The 19,351-nt window shown below is 43.8% G+C and overlaps 1 protein-coding gene across 6 annotated transcripts; it reads left to right on the top strand.

Annotated features, from left to right (window-relative positions):
* The first annotated feature begins 1,718 nt into the window (after positions 1–1,718).
* On the top strand, positions 1,719–16,570 carry slc39a6 (solute carrier family 39 member 6). Of its 6 annotated transcripts, none has more exons than XM_036131324.1 (13): positions 1,927–2,243; positions 2,966–3,161; positions 5,828–6,233; positions 6,270–6,311; positions 7,761–7,917; positions 9,508–9,615; positions 9,988–10,157; positions 11,310–11,456; positions 11,637–11,721; positions 11,811–12,203; positions 12,299–12,379; positions 13,328–13,518; positions 15,756–16,570. In XM_036131324.1, exons 2-13 carry the CDS (start codon positions 2,971–2,973, stop codon positions 15,903–15,905), a joined length of 2,121 nt encoding a protein of 706 aa, XP_035987217.1. In that variant the 5' UTR covers positions 1,927–2,243; positions 2,966–2,970; the 3' UTR covers positions 15,906–16,570. The 6 variants fall into 6 exon arrangements, with proteins under 6 accessions (XP_035987213.1, XP_035987215.1, XP_035987217.1 ...); XM_036131323.1 differs by having other exon boundaries at positions 5,828–6,239; positions 6,276–6,311; XM_036131320.1 differs by lacking the exon at positions 1,927–2,243 and adding an exon at positions 1,719–1,860 and having other exon boundaries at positions 5,828–6,311.
* The last annotated feature ends 2,781 nt before the right edge of the window (positions 16,571–19,351 follow it).

Below are 19,351 nucleotides of genomic sequence, written 5' to 3'. Positions count from 1 at the left end.
GAGACGTGTGTCAGACGGTTTCTCTGGACAAAAACTGCCTCATCAGCTAAAAAGCAGCGAGCTGGGAGCGCCGATCAGAGCCTGCATGGAGAATCTGCACGACACGACCGGTGAAGCTCCAGGAGAGAACGGCAAGGTTTACCCACAGCTTCTGGCTCATAAACAGGCAGCAGAGACGATAGAAGAGCTGTGATCCAACGCTGGAGAGGGAATCAAACACTTATTAGGCAATAAAGTCAGCCAGCATATCCATAAAAGCTTAAACTGATCACCTAACAGTCCACAGATAACACTAGTGTCAAATTAAACTGCTGATATTATCGCTCTCCTCTTGGTTTATCCCGGCAGCAAAGATATGGAAGAGCTGCTGGAAAAAAGCAGGACTTTAGTCTCCCTGGAGGCTGAAAATGACAGATTTAAGGTGCTCCATCATTTTCTTTATTCAGCACAAGAGAATAATGTGAAAATGTTACATTTCATGGCATAAATCCCATCCAGGTGAAGCAAAGGCATCAGAAGACAGACTAAGACATCAAGCACATTTCTCACCATTCAGACATGCGTAGATGTCAGCTCTCTGCACCTTTCAACCACGTTTAAACGTTTAGTTCAGGGATCAGAACCTTTACAACCTGCAGAACCATTTCTGCCCTCAGCTCAGATAAACTAACTTGGTTTAGAGCCACAAAACTTACACATCTCTTGTTTTTATAGTATACTATAGGAAATTTGTTTACATTTTCTTTAATTAAGGATCAACAGTTTTTATTATTTAACCAACAGTATTTTTATGTTTAGGTTTAAAACATTTTTGGACATTTGAGTTTTATAGTAAATGGCGTCGAAATTATGAAAAATCAAGTCATTTGCAACCTGTTGACAAACAGATACTTCATTTATCTACAGTAAAATATTCTATACACCGTTAGTTTCTTTCTTTCCAGAAATGTTATGCATATATTACAGAACTAAATGTATCCTAAAGCTACCAATTTTAAATGACCTTTACATTTGGAATTGACCCCCGTATTTTTGGTTTCAGTTTTTAAGAGCCAAAGCTGAAGGTGTAAAGAGCCACAGGCTGCAGAGCCCTGGTTTAGACTAAAAGGAGAGCTGGGTGCTGTTATCTATTCACTTAGCCATATTTCTGTTTTATTTTACCGCTTTCACAGACAGAAATATGGCACATTAATGTATAAATATGTGATTTTATACTAAAATACTTAAATGTGTAAATAAATGGGTGTTTTCACGCTGAAATAAAATAAAGATGTTTGCAGGGTTTTCTTTGCTACGTTTGTGCAGATGGGTCTGAAAATTATTTAATTTTAATTTTGGACATAGAAAAATTTTTATATCGGCAGAAATTGTCTCAGCTGCTGTACACAGATGCTAAATATGAATAAAGAAATCCATCTGTTTTATGAATAACATGGTCACATTATTAGTCTGATTTAAAAAAACTAATATAATAATGAGGCTTCTTGCTCTTATCTGTTTTTTTAGATAGATAAATGGATTTTCCAAATAAAGAATAAAGTAGCAGGATTCATATTATAGTAGGATTAGTGTTGAAGGCAGCAGGTTTAGCCGCTGAGGGAACAATGAAACATAATCTCTCCTGTTGTTGGTTTATTTCTTAGACAAAAGACGCTAATGTTTGTGAATGGGGATGAGCAGATTGGCGGTTTACTCAGACTCGTCCGCCCTTCTCGGTATGAAGAGGGGGAAGCTCAGATCTCCCACAGTCCGTGAAGGCGCCGCAGGGCTCATCCTTCGCTGAGTGAAGCCGGCGGACCGCAGACACCGAACCGAACCGAGCCGAACCCGCAAGGACCAGAGTGGACCCTGTCCCCCGCCGTAAGTGGGTCTAACCGGGTCGGTGTTGTACCGGCGGAGCTCCGCGGCCGCCGCGGTCCTCTCCGCGCCGCGGGGGCTGCGCCCGCGTTCAGCGGCGCCGCCGTTTCCGGGTTGCGCCGCCTTTGTGCACACGGCACCGGGCTGGTGCGGAGCGCACAAAACCAACGTGTTTCTGTTTACCTCCGGAGCGCGGGTGGGTCCGAAGGGAAACGCCGACACGCGTGCGCGCTCGGGCGGCTCCACGCGGGGTTCGGCTCCGTTTAACGGCCCGGTTTAGGGCAGCGGACCGAGCTCCAGACGGGGCGGCAGCATGCGGCCTGATTCCGGGCCGCAGCCACCGGGATCATCCCTCTGAGCATCGGCGGCGGTCCGGCTGATCTCCGGTAGGTGAGACAGGTTACCTGACCGACCGCTCCGGTTCCGGCTGATTATAACTCTGACTAACCGGCAGCAACCAGACTTACCGGCTCTAAGGCTGTGGTCCGCGTGGCGCCGGTTCCCTGCGCCCTGAACCAGACTCCCTTATGAAAAACACTAATTTAAACGCATCTCAGCTCCAAAGACGCGCAGCGCTGCTACTTTTCTCTAGAATGTTTATTAGAAGCTCTTCTTCGTTTCGGCTCTCCTTCAAGCAAAACATAAAAGTTTGTTTTTTCTTCCTGATCTAATATTCTGTCCAGCTTCCTCTTGTCTTAAATCCCTTCCGGACCTTTTAATAGTATTGATGGAGTGAGTGTTGTTTTTATAGTAATCTGTGCCTTTAATTAGCCGGACACGTGGCTTAGTATTTAATCATGTTGGTTATATGAATCTAAATAAAAGCAGCACAGTACTAATTAATAAACTCATAAAGCACAGCACAGACCCTTTGGCCTCAGGTTGCACTTCCTGTCTCTGAAAACTGTCTTTAAAGGTCAAAAGATGAGCTGCGGTTTGAATCCCGGTTGCACAGAAGAGGCAGCAGGTGTAAAATAAAACAGAAATGCCTGAAAGAAAACAGAAATGTGTTCAAAGATGGCTGCTGGGAAGGAAACGAGGAGTCCAGCCGCTCACCACGGTGTTCCTGACATTTCAGACGTGATGTTGTTCTTTTTTGTCTCAGCAGACACGATGAATGAGCGAATGAGAGCGGCCATCTTGGCTGTGGCGCTTTTCCTCACGGCCAGCTGCGTTTGGGCAGCTTCAGATTGCACCCCGTCTACCACGGAGGCCCCCGGCGGCTCCTGGCTCCTGACAGCCGTGGTCGACCCTCAGCAGGCCGAGCAGAGCAAGAGGCAACACCTGGAGGCGCTGTTCCACAGGTGAGCTCGCTGAACGCAGCGCTGTGGTTGGCTGCTGGGGTGGAGCCTCATCACTGTCAGGCCTGGGTGTCATCTGGGAGGAAGCCGATCGATACGAGTCTCAATAAGTAGCTCAGTTTGCTTTGATTTTAATCCAATATCGATATTTATTGGATTAAAATTAATGCTCAAAGTCATTCAATCAACAAAACCAGCCAAATATGATATTTATGTTCAATTTATTGAACACTGATATATTAACAGGAAAATAAAGTGGATTTGGTTCAACGCATTTAACACAGAAACCAAAAATGTGCTCAATCGTCTGATTTTAGGGACGAAGGCGCTTCTAAAATCCTGTCTGCCGTCATAAAGTCGCCTCGCTTGTTCTTCCTGGCTCTGAACAGTAATGGCGTGCTGTGATAACGCCCCCTAGGGGTTGGGAGGTATATCGATATTGAAAACCAGAAAATCAAAATTAAATAAATTCTAAAAACATCAACATTAAGCTTCATATACATTTTTTTTACGCACAGCCCTAGCCACTATAGACCACTGAGCTATATAATACACTGGAGTGCTAATCACCGTCTGTTTGAACCAGTTGCTCTGAAGCCACCAGCCGCCATATTGGTACTCCCTATTTCCCCCCAGTAACTAGGGAATATGTGCGCTACAGCATCGAATAACAAGGATTTTCTCATGATCAGGGGGGGCTTAAGACTTTTAAAATGTCAAATGCCATATAGTTTTATGTTATGTTCTAAAAATATCAAGTACTGAGAAAGTCATGTGCTGAAATATTTTGCATTTTATTCATTTAAATATATATGTTTAACATTTATAAATATATAAATAACAATATACAAAAACATATATAATTATATATATATATATATATATATATATATATATATATATATATATATATATATATATATATATATATATATATATATATATATATATATATATATTTAATATGAATAGCATGTAAAATATTTCAGCACCTAATTTCCTAGTAGTTGATAGTGTTAGTACATCCACTAACTGTAGAATTACCTGTGAAACGTTTTCACTCAGCCAGAAAACTGCTTGTTGTTACAACCAAATCCTGTGGAATTCTGTGAGAGTAGGGAGTAGCAAGATGGCGGCCAGTGACTTCAGTTTTTCCGGCAAAATCAGCACTCCAGTATATTATATAGCTCAGTGCTATAGACATTATAGACGCTTCATTACGTGCTGGAGCGCCATCTGCGTCACCGCCGTACTGGATGGATTGCAGAGGGTGCAACTTTACCCGTGGGGGTCGTGGCCGGGTGGTTAGAGCAGCGTGCTTGCACTCAGAGAAGGATGCAAGTACCCGGTTCGATCCCCGGTCCCGGCACTCTGGGTCCCTGAGCAAGACCCTCAACCCCTGAACGCTCCCTGGGCGCCGCACATGGCAGCCCACTGCTCCCCAAGGGTGATGGGATAAAAGCCGAGAACAAATTTCTTTGTAATGTATGTTTCAATGACAATAAAGATGATATTACTATTATTATATTATTACATTTTCTGCAGCTTATGGTTGCAATAACCGGCGTTAAACTGTAGAGCAGAGCTTCTCGATCGACTCGTCTATATAACCGTAGAAGAAGAAAAAGACGGAAGTGTCGATGCTCACAGTTAAATATGAGTCTCACTAGAACGAAACGCGTTGCCTTGGTAATTCTAAGAGTTGCTCCTCTGTAGTTTGACTCCATGTCACACGTACCGCCGTAATGCTTAAATGTGACAATAGCACCCCCTGCTGTTTGGTCAGTACCTGCAGAAGTAGCACGATGGATAATACACATAAGGTATAAAACTTAATGTAACTGAAGTTTTTTTAATATTAATGGCTTGATATTGTTTTTGCCATATGAGGCTCATAGCTAGTTAAAAGTTGACGGCAGGTACGAGTCGGGCTAAAATCCCTTTCTGTTGTTGTTAATGTTACAAAGTTTAAAAATTAAAACATTGTAGTTGTCAAAAACCATTATGTGTTATGCATTTTAAAAGGGATCCTGGGTAATTTTCAGAACGACAACTTTAATGCATTAAAACTGGGTTTGTTGGATCCAAAGGGAGTTGCAGCAGAAAACTACATATTATGTGGCTATAAACCTTTAGAGCACAGGTGTCAAACTCAAGGCCCGCGGGCCGAATCTGGCCCGTCAAGGTAAATAATCCGGCCCTCAAGAGCCAAAAAAAAGGCATCATGTCATAAAATAGAGGCATATATCCTTTTAAAGTGTATAAAGTGGCTAAAACTGTGCCTCCTGTAAGTGTAACTCACCCCAATATCAACTTTTTTTGCAGATAAACTGTATAAACTAGTCCTAAGGTTGCTACTTTTATGTTACTGTGCATTTTTTTATACTTCTATGTGAACTGGAATGTAATTATGAAATGAAAAGTATCGTCTCTACACGTGCTACCGGCCCTTTTAATGACTTCATGACGCCAAAGTGGCCCCATATAGAAATTAGTTTGGCACCGCTGCTTTAGAGCCCGTCAGTCGTCAGTCGTCTTCGTCGTTAAATCACCGGGAACGTCAGAATTAATCAGAGCTGCTGAAACCTGCAGCTCTGATGCCAGAACTTCACTCACAGGTTCTGGACCTTTCCTCTGAGCTTTAACTGGAGTTTCATCGACCCAAACAGGTACGGGGAGAACGGCTCCATCTCTCTGGACGGTCTGAGGCGTCTGTTGAGGAGCGTCGGCCTCGATCGGATCAGGAACGTTATGGTGAAGCACCGGGAGCAAGCGGGCCACCACCATGATCACCACCACCAGCACGGCCACCATCATCACCATCATCATCATCATCATCACCATGCCCATAAACATAACCACAGGAACCGGACCACAGAGCAGAACAGAACCCAGGACCAAATTAAGCCCACTGTGTCGGCGGGTCTGGAGGCCAGAACCAGCCTGGGAGACGGAGCCGGGTTGTTGGTGAAAGCCCAGAAGAGAAGCCTGGAGGGAGCGAGTCCCTTTGGAGGAGGAGGCGCAGCGAACACCGAGGAGACGGCGGTTACAGACGGGCCGGCCCAGATGATGGCAGACCACGACCAGGACCACCTGGACCAGGACCACCTGGACCAGGACCACCTGCAGAACCGCAGCCTGGAGGGCGAAGAGGTCAGTGGCTGCTGCTGCAGGTTAACCGGACTTTCAGGTTGACTGGAGACAACCGGCTGTCTGACCAAATTCATTTTACTTTAGTCTTTTTTTCCCTAAAGGAATAAAATGCAGAGAAACGTGAGCGGCGTTGTCCACACGCTGCAAAAGGGGAACTAAAAGGAAGTGAAATTTTCTTGAAATCCATGTATTTTTCCTTGATTTGAGCGGTTAATTAACACTATTTGCCAATGGAATAAGATTTCTGCACTTAAAATAATAACAGTTCATCCCCATCATCTTATTTCAAGTGCATTATATCCAATTATCTTATTCTTAGGGGTAGAAATACTCATTTCATTGGCAAATGGTCTTGTTTATGTCATGATTTGGGTTTTGGTTCACGTTTATTTATTTGATCAGCTATCAGGTTTTGGCTTCTTCAGCTTTTGTACTGTTTTAGTTTATCCGGTCTATGTTTTTTGTTTTGGTTAAGTAGCTTATTTCTGCCTCTGGGTTTATTTCTGTTTTGAATTCCAGTTTAGCCTTTTTACTTCATCAGTTATTCTGGTCCCTGTATTAGTTCTGATTTTAGTTCTGTGATCTAGTGTCCTGTCAGTTCTGTATTGCTCCCGCCTTCGATTAATTACTTTCAATTCCGCTCACCTGTTTATCCGTCTATTTAAGCCTCACTCCCTCCTTAGTTAGTTGTCGGGTTGTCGTCAATCATACCATGCGTGCATCCCCTGTTTCCTGGTAAGAGCTCCCAGCGTCTTGATTCATTTTTTGTAACACGTTTTGTATTTTTCTGCCCAGTTTCTGTTTGTCAAGTATCGTCTGGATGTCTGCCTTACCCCTTTTTTAGATCCTGTCTGTTTGCCCGTTTTATTCCCTCAAATAAATCTCCGTAAAGAGCATTTCTAGTGTGTTGGTTGAATTCCGGATTCATCTCCCTTCTAACTCATGACAGTTTAGCTGCTCAAATAAAGGAAAATATACTCATTTGAAGAACGTTTTTAATTTTTAGTTCCCTTTTTGCAGTGCAGAGGTAAATCTTGGCTAGCAGAGCCGGTGGCAGCAGGAGATAAATCAGGTTTTCTGAACCAAAGCCCTGTCTCTAATCTTCCTCTGATATGAACCAGGCTGTTCATCAGAGGTCAGCCTGCTGGCTGCAAATGTTCTCAGGTCTTAGTTTTTACTAATTATATAATTATAATGTATTTTCTGTACCTGAGCTGCCTATTACTGTTGGGTTTATTGGTGCTGACGTCATCTCCTGTTGACTAAATTAATCAAAGAAGCTGAAGCAGTTTGTAACTTTAGGTTCTACAGCTTCTGCAGACTTAAAGGGCCAGAAGCATCCAGAGTTTATCTGGTTTATTAAAACTGGATGAAATGTGTTGATCTTTGCAGCGGTGATGTTTTTAAGTTCAGCAGAACGCTGATGAGATTTCCTGCTTTGTCCCACAGTGTCTGAACGCCTCCGGTCTCCTCTCCTCACACGGGATGTCACAGGAAGGGGGCGTGGCCCTCAGGGACTTCTCGTACCTCTGCCCCGCCCTCCTGAACCAGATCGACAGCGGGGCGTGCCTCCTGCACGGAGACGGCCCCCGGCACGAGGACAGAGGTAGGAGCATCAGGAAGTTCCTCTCCTGCACTGTGAATGCTTCGTGTCTGTGGACTTGTAAGGTTCGTCACTCTGGAATAACCGGTTCTGATCAGAAAACTCCTCATCTTGAAGCACTTCCTGCTTCTCTGCATTGAGAACAGGAACAAGTCTGACTCAACAGGCTTGTGTTGATGAACCTCTATAGCTATAGTTGGTAATCCTTTTTAGAAACATTTTTGTTACACTGGGTGAAATCATCCTTCTATCCTGAAGGTAGTTAATACATTATGTATTCAGAATAAGGAGGTTAAAAAAAATGTGATCCCTGTGAAAGATGCAGGCCTGTAAAACTCTGACCAATCACTGCCGTTTGATCTGAATGGCAGTGATTGGTCAGAGGTTTGTTCCTGCCCTGACCCTGCAAACCTCAGACAAGTTTAAGACAAGAAGAGGAAGGCCTCAGTGGAAAGAAATTAGACCAGAGTGGATTTGGGAGATTTCTTATATGCAATCCCCTTGAAGAGTGGAAGAGTAAGGAAAAACTGTCTTTCAATTTCAATTAAAGTCAATTCGGTTTTATTTGTAGCGCCAATTAACAACACCTGTCATCTCAAGGTTCTTTCTAAAGTCAGCTTCCATCAGATCCTCCAGGTTGGTGAGAAAGTTTCCTCTCTAAGGAAACCCAGCAGGTTGCATCAAGTCTCTCCAAGCAGCATTCACTCCTCCTGAAAGAGCGTAGAGCCACAGTGGACAGTCGTCTGCATTGTTGATGGCTTTGCAGCAATCCCTCATACTGAGCATGCATGAAGCGACAGTGGAGAGGAAAACTCCCCTTTAACAGGGAGGATAACCTCCAGCAGAACCAGAACCAGGCTCAGTGTGAACGCTCATCTGCCTCCACCCACTGGGGCTTAGAGAAGAAGGGGGTCAGAAATCGACGCGTCATTTCCAGCGAGTCCTTTCACAATAAAAGCACAGCAGTGTGACGGGTCCGAGTAATTAACGGGGGTGAGGTGGAGGCATGGAGCTGAAGGAGCTCCTGTCGGCTTTCCTGCCTCCACACATTAGTGATGCTGCATCTTTTTAAAACTTCTTTAGATCATCTTTAGAACATCATGTTCATAACAACAATAACAGCTGCTGGGACGCTGTGTGTCTCAGGAAGCATGGCTCTGAGGCCCCAGTGGCGCCGCAGCTGTTGCTCCATCACTTCATGTGGGATTTACGTCTCTTAGGGGAAAAAACTGGATCTAGGCGACATTCTGACCCCTCACTGATAACAAAAGGCCTTCGCTGCAGTTTACACTTCACAGGCAGCTTTGTTTTTGTCAGTAGGGCCTTTATTGGTCATTTTCCAGGAAAGCAGGTGCTTTTTAGATACAGACACAAACACTGAATTCAAACTCAACCGTTATTTAACCAACTTTTTACCAAAACTGTAAGTTTTTAAAAAAAAGAACGTGTGTGCTCTGATCTCTCTGAAGGGGGCGGAGGAGACATTTTAACAGCTGAGGTAGAAAAGCTGTTCAGCTCCGTCTCACTGTCAGGTTCAGTCTAAACTTTTTACATCACAGCAGCTGATTAAACGTATTTCTTTGTGATTTTCAGAGGAGAAACATCATAAACATTCTCACAGCCACCATGGAGACCACAACCAGCCGGCCCACAACCACAGCGAGCACGGCGGCGGGGAAACCGCCAAACACATCGCGACAGGTAAGCTGATCGGCCCAATGATGGACAGATTCGTTTTTCTTTATTTAACAGCTGTCTTAAACTGATCCGCGTAAAAGAGATAAGAACTAAATCATTTCAGTTAAACTTCTTCAGGTTTTACCCAACAATTTCTGTAATGACTCTTAAATTTGTCCTTTTCTGCATATTTTAACTCAACAGCAACAAAATTAAACACAATTTTTAAAATCCTAACCTTCTCTTTCAGCCTTGGCCTAATAAAATGAACACCAGCCTCACAATCAGTCCTATCAAAGCACATTATTTTATTTAAAGCTTTGCGTAAAACGCTCCTGCCTGTGGTGAATGTTTAAGGAGAAAATCAGCTGACAGCTAATGTTTGGTTTGCTGCAGCGTGGGTCGGCGGCTTCCTCTCCATCACCTTCATCAGCATGCTCTCCCTGCTGGGCGTCTTCCTCATCCCGCTCATGAACAGAGTTTTCTTCAAGTTCCTCCTCAGCTTCCTGGTGGCGCTGGCAGTGGGGACGCTGAGCGGCGACGCCTTCCTGCACCTCATACCTCACGTGAGTCCCTGAGGACGATGCTGTTGGTTTGTTCGTACACCGAGGGGGAATATTTGGAGATTTGGCCTTTTTAAAACAGTTCAGGATTTAAACTCACTGATATATTTACCACCTTAATATGCAGCAAAATATAAAACCTAGGAGATTATAGAATAAATCAGAATAATCAGAATAAAGATGTTTCTATGTGTAAAACCTTTGTCATTTCTCTCAAAGGAAGTATGAGAGTCCCTTTTTGAATAACTGTGCATGCTAAAGACCGTTTTACCTGCTCTTTTGTTCCTCAGGGGAATTGGGTTAAAAAATTCTCCCAAATCCTCTCTGGTCTTATTTCTTTCTACTGAGGCCTTCCTCTTCTAAACATGAAGATGGTTCACTTCTTGCGACTCTCAGCCATGTTCAAAGTCTACAGTGAGAGCAGCGGAGCTACAATGAACGGCTAACACTGAAGCTAACCGCTAAGCTAACAGGCTACATAAACACAAGAAAGGTGCAGCCAGCAAGCGGAAACTCAGAGGGAACGAGCACGGACCCTGGTTTTATGTTAGTGCAGAATGGTAACATGTGGGACAACCAGTACAGGGTTTCCCGCAAACTCACGCTACCGCCTCGCCAACATTCAAAAAAAAAAAAAAAAAAAAAAAGACGAACTCGATATGCTTGCATGTTTATTTGACGTTAACACGCTTTACAAACGCACGTTTGTTGTTGCTGCTTTTGCGCGTGCATATAGTAAATGACAGGGAAAATACACATGCATATAAATAATCCCACAACAGACTCCATTCAGATCGCTTCATGTAGCGCCATGACGGTGTGGCTCTGCTTTAGATTGACAGGCAGCGCCCTCTTGTGAATGGCGGCCATACTACAACACTAAAATAAGGTCAAAGTGGACGATGACAGTTAAACAAACGGAACAAACTTTAATCTAAATAACCATTAATCAACAATTACCAATTATCAACAATTGATTGACAGTTGATTATTTGTTCGCATCCCTAATCTGACACCTTCAGCTGGTTCATCTGAGTCTTATTTTCACTAATTCATCTCCGTGTGCCGGTATCAGTGGAGATGCTATTGATGCTAAAACAGGACAGACTTGGAGCGGCTGCAGCTTCGTCACAGTTTCTTTTCTTTCTTCTCCAGTCACAGGGAAGCCATCACCACCACGAAGACACGGAGGACCTGGACGGCATGTGGAAAGGCCTGGCCGCTCTGGGAGGAGTCTACGTCATGTTCCTGATTGAGCACTTCCTGACGTTGGGGAAAATGTACAAAGACAAGAAGCAGAAGGTGAGACACTCCTGTTCTGGTCTTTTTCATCAAAGCTCATCCTCAGGTGGTGTTTTTAGTGACGTTCACAGACCGTGCTGCTTGTTTTCCTGACGCTGTGCTCCAGAGGGTGAACCTGTCTCAGAACAAGGAGGCTCTCTGGGTTTTCCTTCACAAAGATAATCTTTGGTGTCCATACAGATCCAGAAGAAATGGGACCAGAACGATAAATCAAACCCAGAGAAGCTGCCCGCCCTGGAGGAGAGCGAGCTGAAGCCAAGTGAAGGTGAGAGGCGTTGGCGAAGAGCAGAACGGCGTCCGAGTTGATTATTAAATCATCAATACTGAACCTAAATGAGCGTTTCCTGCCTGCAGACGTGGAGACCAACGGCGCCAGCACCTTCGCCGACCACCCCAGCAGCGTGGCGGAGGAGGAGCAGGTGATGCTGACGCCGCAGGTGTCCGTCGTCTCGCCGCAGGGCTACGGCCTGCCGTCGGGCGACGCCGCCGCCGGCTACTCGGCGGAGGACTGCGAGAACAAATGCCACTCCCACTTCCACGACACGGTGGGGCAGGCGGACAGCATGCACCACCACCACCACGACTACCACCACATCCTGCACCACCACCACTCCCAGAACCACCACCCCCACAGCCACTCCCACTCGTACTCGGAGCAGCACTTCCAGCAGGCCGGCGTGGCCACGCTCGCCTGGATGGTCATCATGGGCGATGGGCTGCACAACTTCAGCGACGGCCTCGCCATCGGTGAGCGGCTGCTGCCCATCGGCCTCAGGGCGTCTTCCTGAAAGCCTGAGATTTTTAGGACGCGGTCCAACGTCAGTCTTTGTGTCTTCCTGCAGGCGCTGCCTTCACTGAGAGTCTGTCCAGTGGACTCAGTACGTCTGTGGCCGTCTTCTGCCATGAGCTGCCTCATGAGCTGGGTGAGAGCTGCAGTCCGCCTGCTTTATGTGAAAAAATGTCTTTAATTAGAGAAAACTAACGCCACCACTCAGCTCAATGTGTTTAATGGAAATCTGTTACATTTTTCTAAATTCATAACACTATAAGTAGGGATGCACGATATATTGGCTTTAATATCGGTATCGGTCCGATAAGTAAACTGGGCCGATATTAAGAACCGATGGTTATTTCCATCTAGTTGCCCTTTTGTGCCTGTTTTAGGGGGTTGGTCACGCGTTTTTGTTTTGTTTTGTTTTTGGATCATGTGACATTGACAATAATGCATCACAGCCAGGATTGTGTGTTTTTTTTTTTTTTTTGTTTGTGTTTTTTTTAAATGAAACAGAGATGCGATGTGAGCAATGCGCCCGTTTTTCACGTTGTTGATAATGAATGATACACATTCAAAGATTCAGTTAGAATAGTTTTCAATTTTGGGTACAATTTAATCATAGAAACATAAATGTGTATGTACATCGGTAAATATCGGCAATCGGACACGGGGCTGGACGATAATTCTATAACAATGTATATCGATCGATAGACGTATAGCGATAATAGAAAAAAAGGGTCAAGAAAAAGTTCAATAGAATAGCAGTTTTAATATTTCAGTCATTACATCCTCCCAACCAATCACAACGCAGACCCAGGAACCAAGCTCCGCCCCCTTCAAACAGTTAAGAGAGCGTGCGTTCTTTTATTCTTTTTTAAAATCTTACAGTTTTGGTAAAAAGTTGGTTGAACTTCAGTGTTATTGACTTCATCAGTAGGAGCTAAAAGCTGAAAGTCTCTGTTTTTGAGATGAAACCATAGTTTTCTACATTTTTTTTGTTAAATTCTTGTCCAGGTGTTTCTTTACAGCCTCAAAGTGTCTTAATGAGCCAAAGTTTTCGTCCTCTGTCTGATGACCTGTGCTCGGTCTCCTCCAGGTGACTTTGCGGTGCTCCTGAAGGCGGGCATGACCGTGCGTCAGGCCATCCTCTACAACGTGCTGTCGGCCATGATGGCCTACCTCGGCATGGTGACGGGCATTCTGATTGGACACTACGCAGAGAACATCTGCATGTGGATCTTCGCCCTCACAGCCGGGCTCTTCATGTATGTGGCCCTGGTGGACATGGTGAGTCGGACCCCATCTCTTCATCGCCACAGGAGGGGGGGGGGGGGGGGGCTGTAGGAAGCTGCTCGGTCAGCTTCTGCTCAGTGTTTGAGCTGCAGCTCTGCCTGGTTAATGAATCAATCTTAGGCTGCCCTCTAGTGGCCAATATCTCTCTCTGCTGCTGAAACATAGATTTTTACTCTGAGCTCATGAGTATTATGAGCTCGTATTTTACTTCTAAGATGATTAATAGAGATTCTGCTCATGACAAAGAGTCACCTGTATGCACAGGTGTAGAAGCCAGGTGAACAGATGCTCTGCTAAAAGGGAACTAAAAGGCAAGTTTAAACCAGCTGCCAATAGAATAAGATTTTTGCACTTAAAATAGGAAAAACTCGTCTCTATCATCTTATTTGAAGTGGAGTATATAATTATCTGATTTTAGGGGTCAAAATATTCACTCCACTGGCAGCTAATCTTATTTATCTGCTCAAATCAAGGACAAATACTCATTTACTTACTTTTAGTCCCTTTTTGCAGTGTGAACTGATGGTGAACAGCGTGAGCCTCACCTCTATGCAGACAGGAGTTTTAGTGCTTTTATGTTCTGGAGCGTGCAGATGTGTGCTGACCCGATACCAGGATGGAACGGCATCCACAGTGACCTGAGAGGACGATTCAGGTTTAAAAGCTCGTTTCCAAGCTGATTCCATCTGAACGTAGTCGTTATTCTGGAGTGGAAACATTTTACACAGATTGGTTCGCCCCCCAGGACCGAACGTCTCAGCAGAGGTCAAAGGTCAGAGCGGCGATGATCCAGATAAAAAACAAACCCAGGAGGTGCTGCTACAAGCTGCTGAGCTGAGGCTGCACTACTTCAGTGTGTCCAGTATTCACCGTTTAGAGAGCGGTTATCACTGGCTGGGGTGTTATAAACCTGCCTTTTTTATGATAATTTAACATTCAGACCGTTGGGACATCATTGGTTTTACCCAGAATGCTGCAGGTCACAAACTGATGGAGGCACAGATGAGAGAGAAAGAGAAAAACAGATAAATGATCTGATCATCGTAATATTTATGAATGTTATCATGTTTTCTGTTGCCTGTAGCCTTATTTCACCCACAGCCTTTACCTTTAGAACCTGTTAGAAACATGATCTGCCACACTAGTGGCATAAATGAGACCCAGACTGCGTCCAATCAGGGGCCTCCGTCTCCAGTCCTGCAACCTTCAGCTGCACCGCTGCTCCACCACAGCAGCTGGAGACCCGCTGAGGGAGGTGAGATGGAGGTCTGGACTTGGACTAGGCTTTTATTTTATTGCATATGTGATTATATTGCATAATCACATATGCAATATAATCAAAATTTTAAAAACGCTATTTCCAAATAACAGAGGTCTGCAGTGTTTGGCTACGTAACGATTAATGGATCAGACGTCCTTCAGGTGTCATTAATATGTTTAAAGTGAGTTTGCTCCACATAGAAGAGAGTTTCAGCAGTAAGATAATCTAATTTTATTGTTTTAGAGTTTATATAAACATACTTTTTACCAGAAACGTTTAGAAATCTCAGCACGGTATTAAGTAGTGGTCAGACTGTTTAACACATAGATTTGTTTGTTGGCTGCACTTTATGTTCAACAAGGACTCAGATAAGTTATTCTCTTGAATAATATTCTGATTAATAAAAACTGTTACATTTCTTGTTTTAAATGGTCCTGGTTATCAAACATCTTTATCTACAGGACATTTCTGTTGCTTGTGGTTAAAACAGAGAAATGTCTATAGGCCTGCAGCTCCAGCCTGAAGGACCTTCTGAAGGATCCTCTGGTCCTCTGAAGGACCTTCATGTCCTCTGAAGGATCTTCTGGTCCTCTGAAGGATCTTCTGGTCCTCTGAAGGATCTTCTGGTCCTCTGAAGGATTCTTCTGGTCCTCTGAAGGATTCTTCTGGTCCTCTGAAGGATTCTTCTGGTCCTCTGAAGGATTCTTCTGGTCCTCTGAAGGATTCTTCTGGTCCTCTGAAGGACCTTCATGTCCTCTGAAGGATCTTCTGGTCCTCTGAAGGATCTTCTGGTCCTCTGAAGGACCTTCATGTCCTCTGAAGGATCTTCTGGTCCTCTGAAGGATCTTCTGGTCCTCTGAAGGCCTTTTATCTCCACCTAACTCTGACCATGAGTTCCTAACCTGTTATTTCCTCTGGGCTGAGTGAATCCTGTCTGCTTTGTGAGCCGCTGCGTGTTTCTCTGCCTCAGGTACCAGAGATGCTGCACAACGACGCCGGGGACCACGGCTTCAGCCACTGCGGCTTCTTCCTGCTGCAGAACGCCGGCATCCTGCTGGGCTTCTGCATCATGCTGCTCATCGCTCTGTTCGAGCATAAAATCCAGCTGAACGTGGGATAATGGCGGCGGCCGCGGTCCCGTTCCTTCTGCCGCCTCCGTCTGCCGTTCAGTCGTCCTGTTTTAGTTTAGTTGTCTCATGGTTTAGGTAGAAAGCAGAGCGAGCCCTGAAGGACGCTGCAGACGTCTCTACTGCTGCTGGAGCTTCTGGGTTCTCTTCAGACCTTCCTCTGCAGACGAGTTCAGGTGAGGAAGAGGAGGAGAGGAACGTTTGGACTCGTCTTGGACTTCTGGTGCCGTTCCTTCCTGCAGGTGGAGATCAGACCTCAGCACCGAAGCCAGGGAGGTTCTACTGGCTCATCTTTTGATGAGAATCTGTTACTTTAAATGTTCTCTTCATCTTTTGAGTTAGTTACTTTAGTTTTTTATATATATCTTTATTTTTTTAAGTTTAGTTCAGTTAAAGTGGATCAGTGTTACAGAACCTTGTTTTCTGTCTAAAAGCTGCGGATGAAGGTGGACTGTAACGAGTCGGGTCAGTATTGGAAGGAAGGGTTCTGAACCGGCAGAGTTCATGTCAACCTGTTTTCATGCTTTAAGGTTTCAGCTCCATGTTCTGTAAAAATAAGCGTTTATTTTCCCCCAGAGGGTTCTGGAGAGAAGTTTTTGTTTATATTGGACCTTCGTTCCAAAAAGGGAACTGAAAGTAAGTAAAATCTTCTTGAAATTAGTGTATTTTTTCCTTGATTCGAGCGGCTAAATAAGACTATTTGCCCATGGAATAAGATTTTTGCACTTAAAATAATAACAATCTTATTTTAAGTGCAGGATAGCTAAAAATGTTATTTTAGGGGTAAAAAGACATTCCATTGGCAAATAGTCTTATTTAGCCGCTCGAATGAAGGAAAAAGACACTAATTTGAAGAAGATTTTACTTACCTTAAGTTCCCTTTTTGCAGTGTTTGTTGCTCAACATTCTGGCCAGAACAAAAGTAAAACCGATTTAAAAACTAATTCCTTATGTCCGTCTGCAGCTGCTGGGTTCCTCAGATAATAATGAGAATCTGACACCTGAGGAGAATTAAACAGAATCAACATCTGGGTTTTCCTCAGGCAGCAGCAGCTTCATCCAGAACATGAAGCTTTAGATTTAACATGATTCCTCTAAGAAAGAGCGTTTAAAGCTGCTATTAAAGCTCGTTTTATTGGTTAATTCTATCTGAAAAGTCTGCAGTTGATGTGAGGAAGTGTCCTGAGTTAAAGCCTCGTTACCGACGTTTCCTTCACAACAAGAGTAGACCAGCTCAGTGTGATGCAGATGTTTGAGCTGAAGGTTTAAACCCGACTCAGCATATTTCCTTCAGAATAAAACCAGCGGCACAGAGTCCTGCTTTGTCAATTAGTGGTAAAAGTTTAAATCTTGATTGATTCTGTTGCTGTTAAGTTTATAGTTTTGCTTCTTTAATAACAAGAAAAAGATGAGAGCTGATTCTGGATCCTGTTACAGGCAAGTTTCCCCAAAAACCCAACCGTTGAGTTTTATGTTTGATTATTGGTTGTTTTTTGTAATTTTGCTGATTAAACAGACAAATGTTGTCTCTGATCCCTCTGGGAAAGATGGGTGAAGGAATTATGTTGTAAAAGCTGTAAAATGCCCAGAATTGACCCAGAAATGAGCTTTTCTCACCAACAGCTGCTCTGAGATCTCGGTTCTGACAGAACTCTGAAAACCAGACAGAACCGTCGTTTTCTTGTCAAACACAGAATTCATAGACTCCTGTTACATGTGTGGTCTTCATCAGGGAATGGTTTAAAGATGCAGAGCAGCCATATTCTGAAGCCTTGTACTGGTTTCACAGTAAAGATGGCCGCTCCTAGAAAACAAAGCTTTGTCCTTGTTGTTGTAATATTTCCTTCTGCTGTGGATGAAGAGCAGCGGAGGAAGAGGATCCTGCTGATTTGGCCGGGTTGCTCTGATGTCTGGGTCAGGTTTCTTCACAGGTCGCTCCTGAACGCCTCTGTGGACCCAACCTGTACGTCGTTGGACTGTAAATACTCTGATGTAAAGCTGTGTTCACGTGTTTGTGATGTTTAGGTTGTCTGTCTGCTTCACTGGACACAAAACGCACAACCTGAGCTGATCCTGACATCTGGGATTAAAAATAAAACCCATTAAAGACGAGGTCTCGTGTTTTGTTTCTAAATAAAGGTACATTTAATTAATTTATTAATTCATTTATTTATGACGACCATTTCATAAAAATATTGCTGTACTGTGGTAAAATGGATCACACCAAGACACAAATAACACAAAAACAGAACTAAAAACAATTTGTATTATTAATGCTAATGGATATAAAATCAGACTTCTCTTTTTTTATTTTGTTAATATTGATAAGATAATCAAGACTATTAGGCAAAAAGCATGACAGTATTCAGCCACACACATTTTACACAAAGAAATTTAGAAAGTCTGAAGGAGAGTCGGTTAACTGGTTTAAACAGACTCGTATCGTTAATGTGGAACTGCTCACTGGGTAGTTTTAATACACCGAGGTAGGGAGATAAAATACAGGTACAGGTGAAATAAATATAAGTAATATATATATTGTGTTTCTTGCCAAAGTAATTATGAAAATCAACAGAGTGGTAATATCATTTCAGCATCCAAATTTAAACAACCTTGTGAGGATTTAAGGCATAACATCAATTGATGATTCACATTAGAGGTTTTTCTCCTTTCTCCACTTTAGCCATGTACTCTGCTTTTTGTTTAATTTTTATCAGTGACTTGACTCGTTGGTACCAGCCCGGATTGGCCTCCTGTTTCTCTCCTACAATCAGCATCTCAATGCAGTCTGGACAGTAGAGAGGATTTGGCTTCAGCGCTATCTCCTTCAGTCTGTTCAGACACTTGGCCGACTTCTCCATCAACTTGTTCACCTCATCCTCTATGATATCGTATTCATCCTCTAGTTTTCTCATCAGTCCCTCAACAGCCATCTTCTGCCCTGTGGCTTTTTCATACTTTTCTTTCAGCTCTTTCACTGTTCGTCTCTCAGATATAAATCTGTACAGATTAGGCTTATAAACCTCAAACTCAAACTCAAAGTTCTCATTTCTACTGATCTCTGCTTCATGCTCCTTAATTTTTGCTCTCATCTCCTTGATCTCCTCCAGTTTGGCTAAACCAAGTCTAACCTGAATCTGCAGATTCTCAACTGAAACCTCCAGCTGTTTTCTTTCTCTCAGGACCTCCTTGGTGAGAACCAAGCTTTTGGTTTTGATTTGATTCAGAGCAGCAAAAAACCTTTTCATGCTTTTTGTTCCCATCTTCCAAAACATCTTATCAAAGTTTTCTTCATCATCGTCCCCGCTCAGGTTGTCCGCTGCAGAAGATTTATTGTCCGCAATCAGAGCAGAGTTGTTAAATGTGAAGTGAACCGGCAGACCTTTTGCATCTTTAGGACAAGGAACGCCTGACTCTTTGATCACCTCCAGAACCGGTG

This window comes from Fundulus heteroclitus, unplaced genomic scaffold (assembly GCF_011125445.2).
Source record: "Fundulus heteroclitus isolate FHET01 unplaced genomic scaffold, MU-UCD_Fhet_4.1 scaffold_42, whole genome shotgun sequence".
Taxonomy (NCBI): domain Eukaryota; kingdom Metazoa; phylum Chordata; class Actinopteri; order Cyprinodontiformes; family Fundulidae; genus Fundulus; species Fundulus heteroclitus.
The sequence above is the reverse complement of the archived record's forward strand: the minus strand, read 5'-3'. Positions and strand labels throughout refer to the sequence as shown.

Coding starts and splice junctions, on each gene's coding strand:
- slc39a6 (XM_036131320.1), top strand. CDS start 2,971: ATGAATGAGCGAATGAGAGCGGCCATCTTGGCTGTGGCGCTTTTCCTC. Junction 12,204..12,298: donor CAGCGACGGCCTCGCCATCG/GTGAGCGGCTGC, acceptor GTCTTCCTGCAG/GCGCTGCCTTCACTGAGAGT. Junction 12,380..13,327: donor TGAGCTGCCTCATGAGCTGG/GTGAGAGCTGCA, acceptor GGTCTCCTCCAG/GTGACTTTGCGGTGCTCCTG.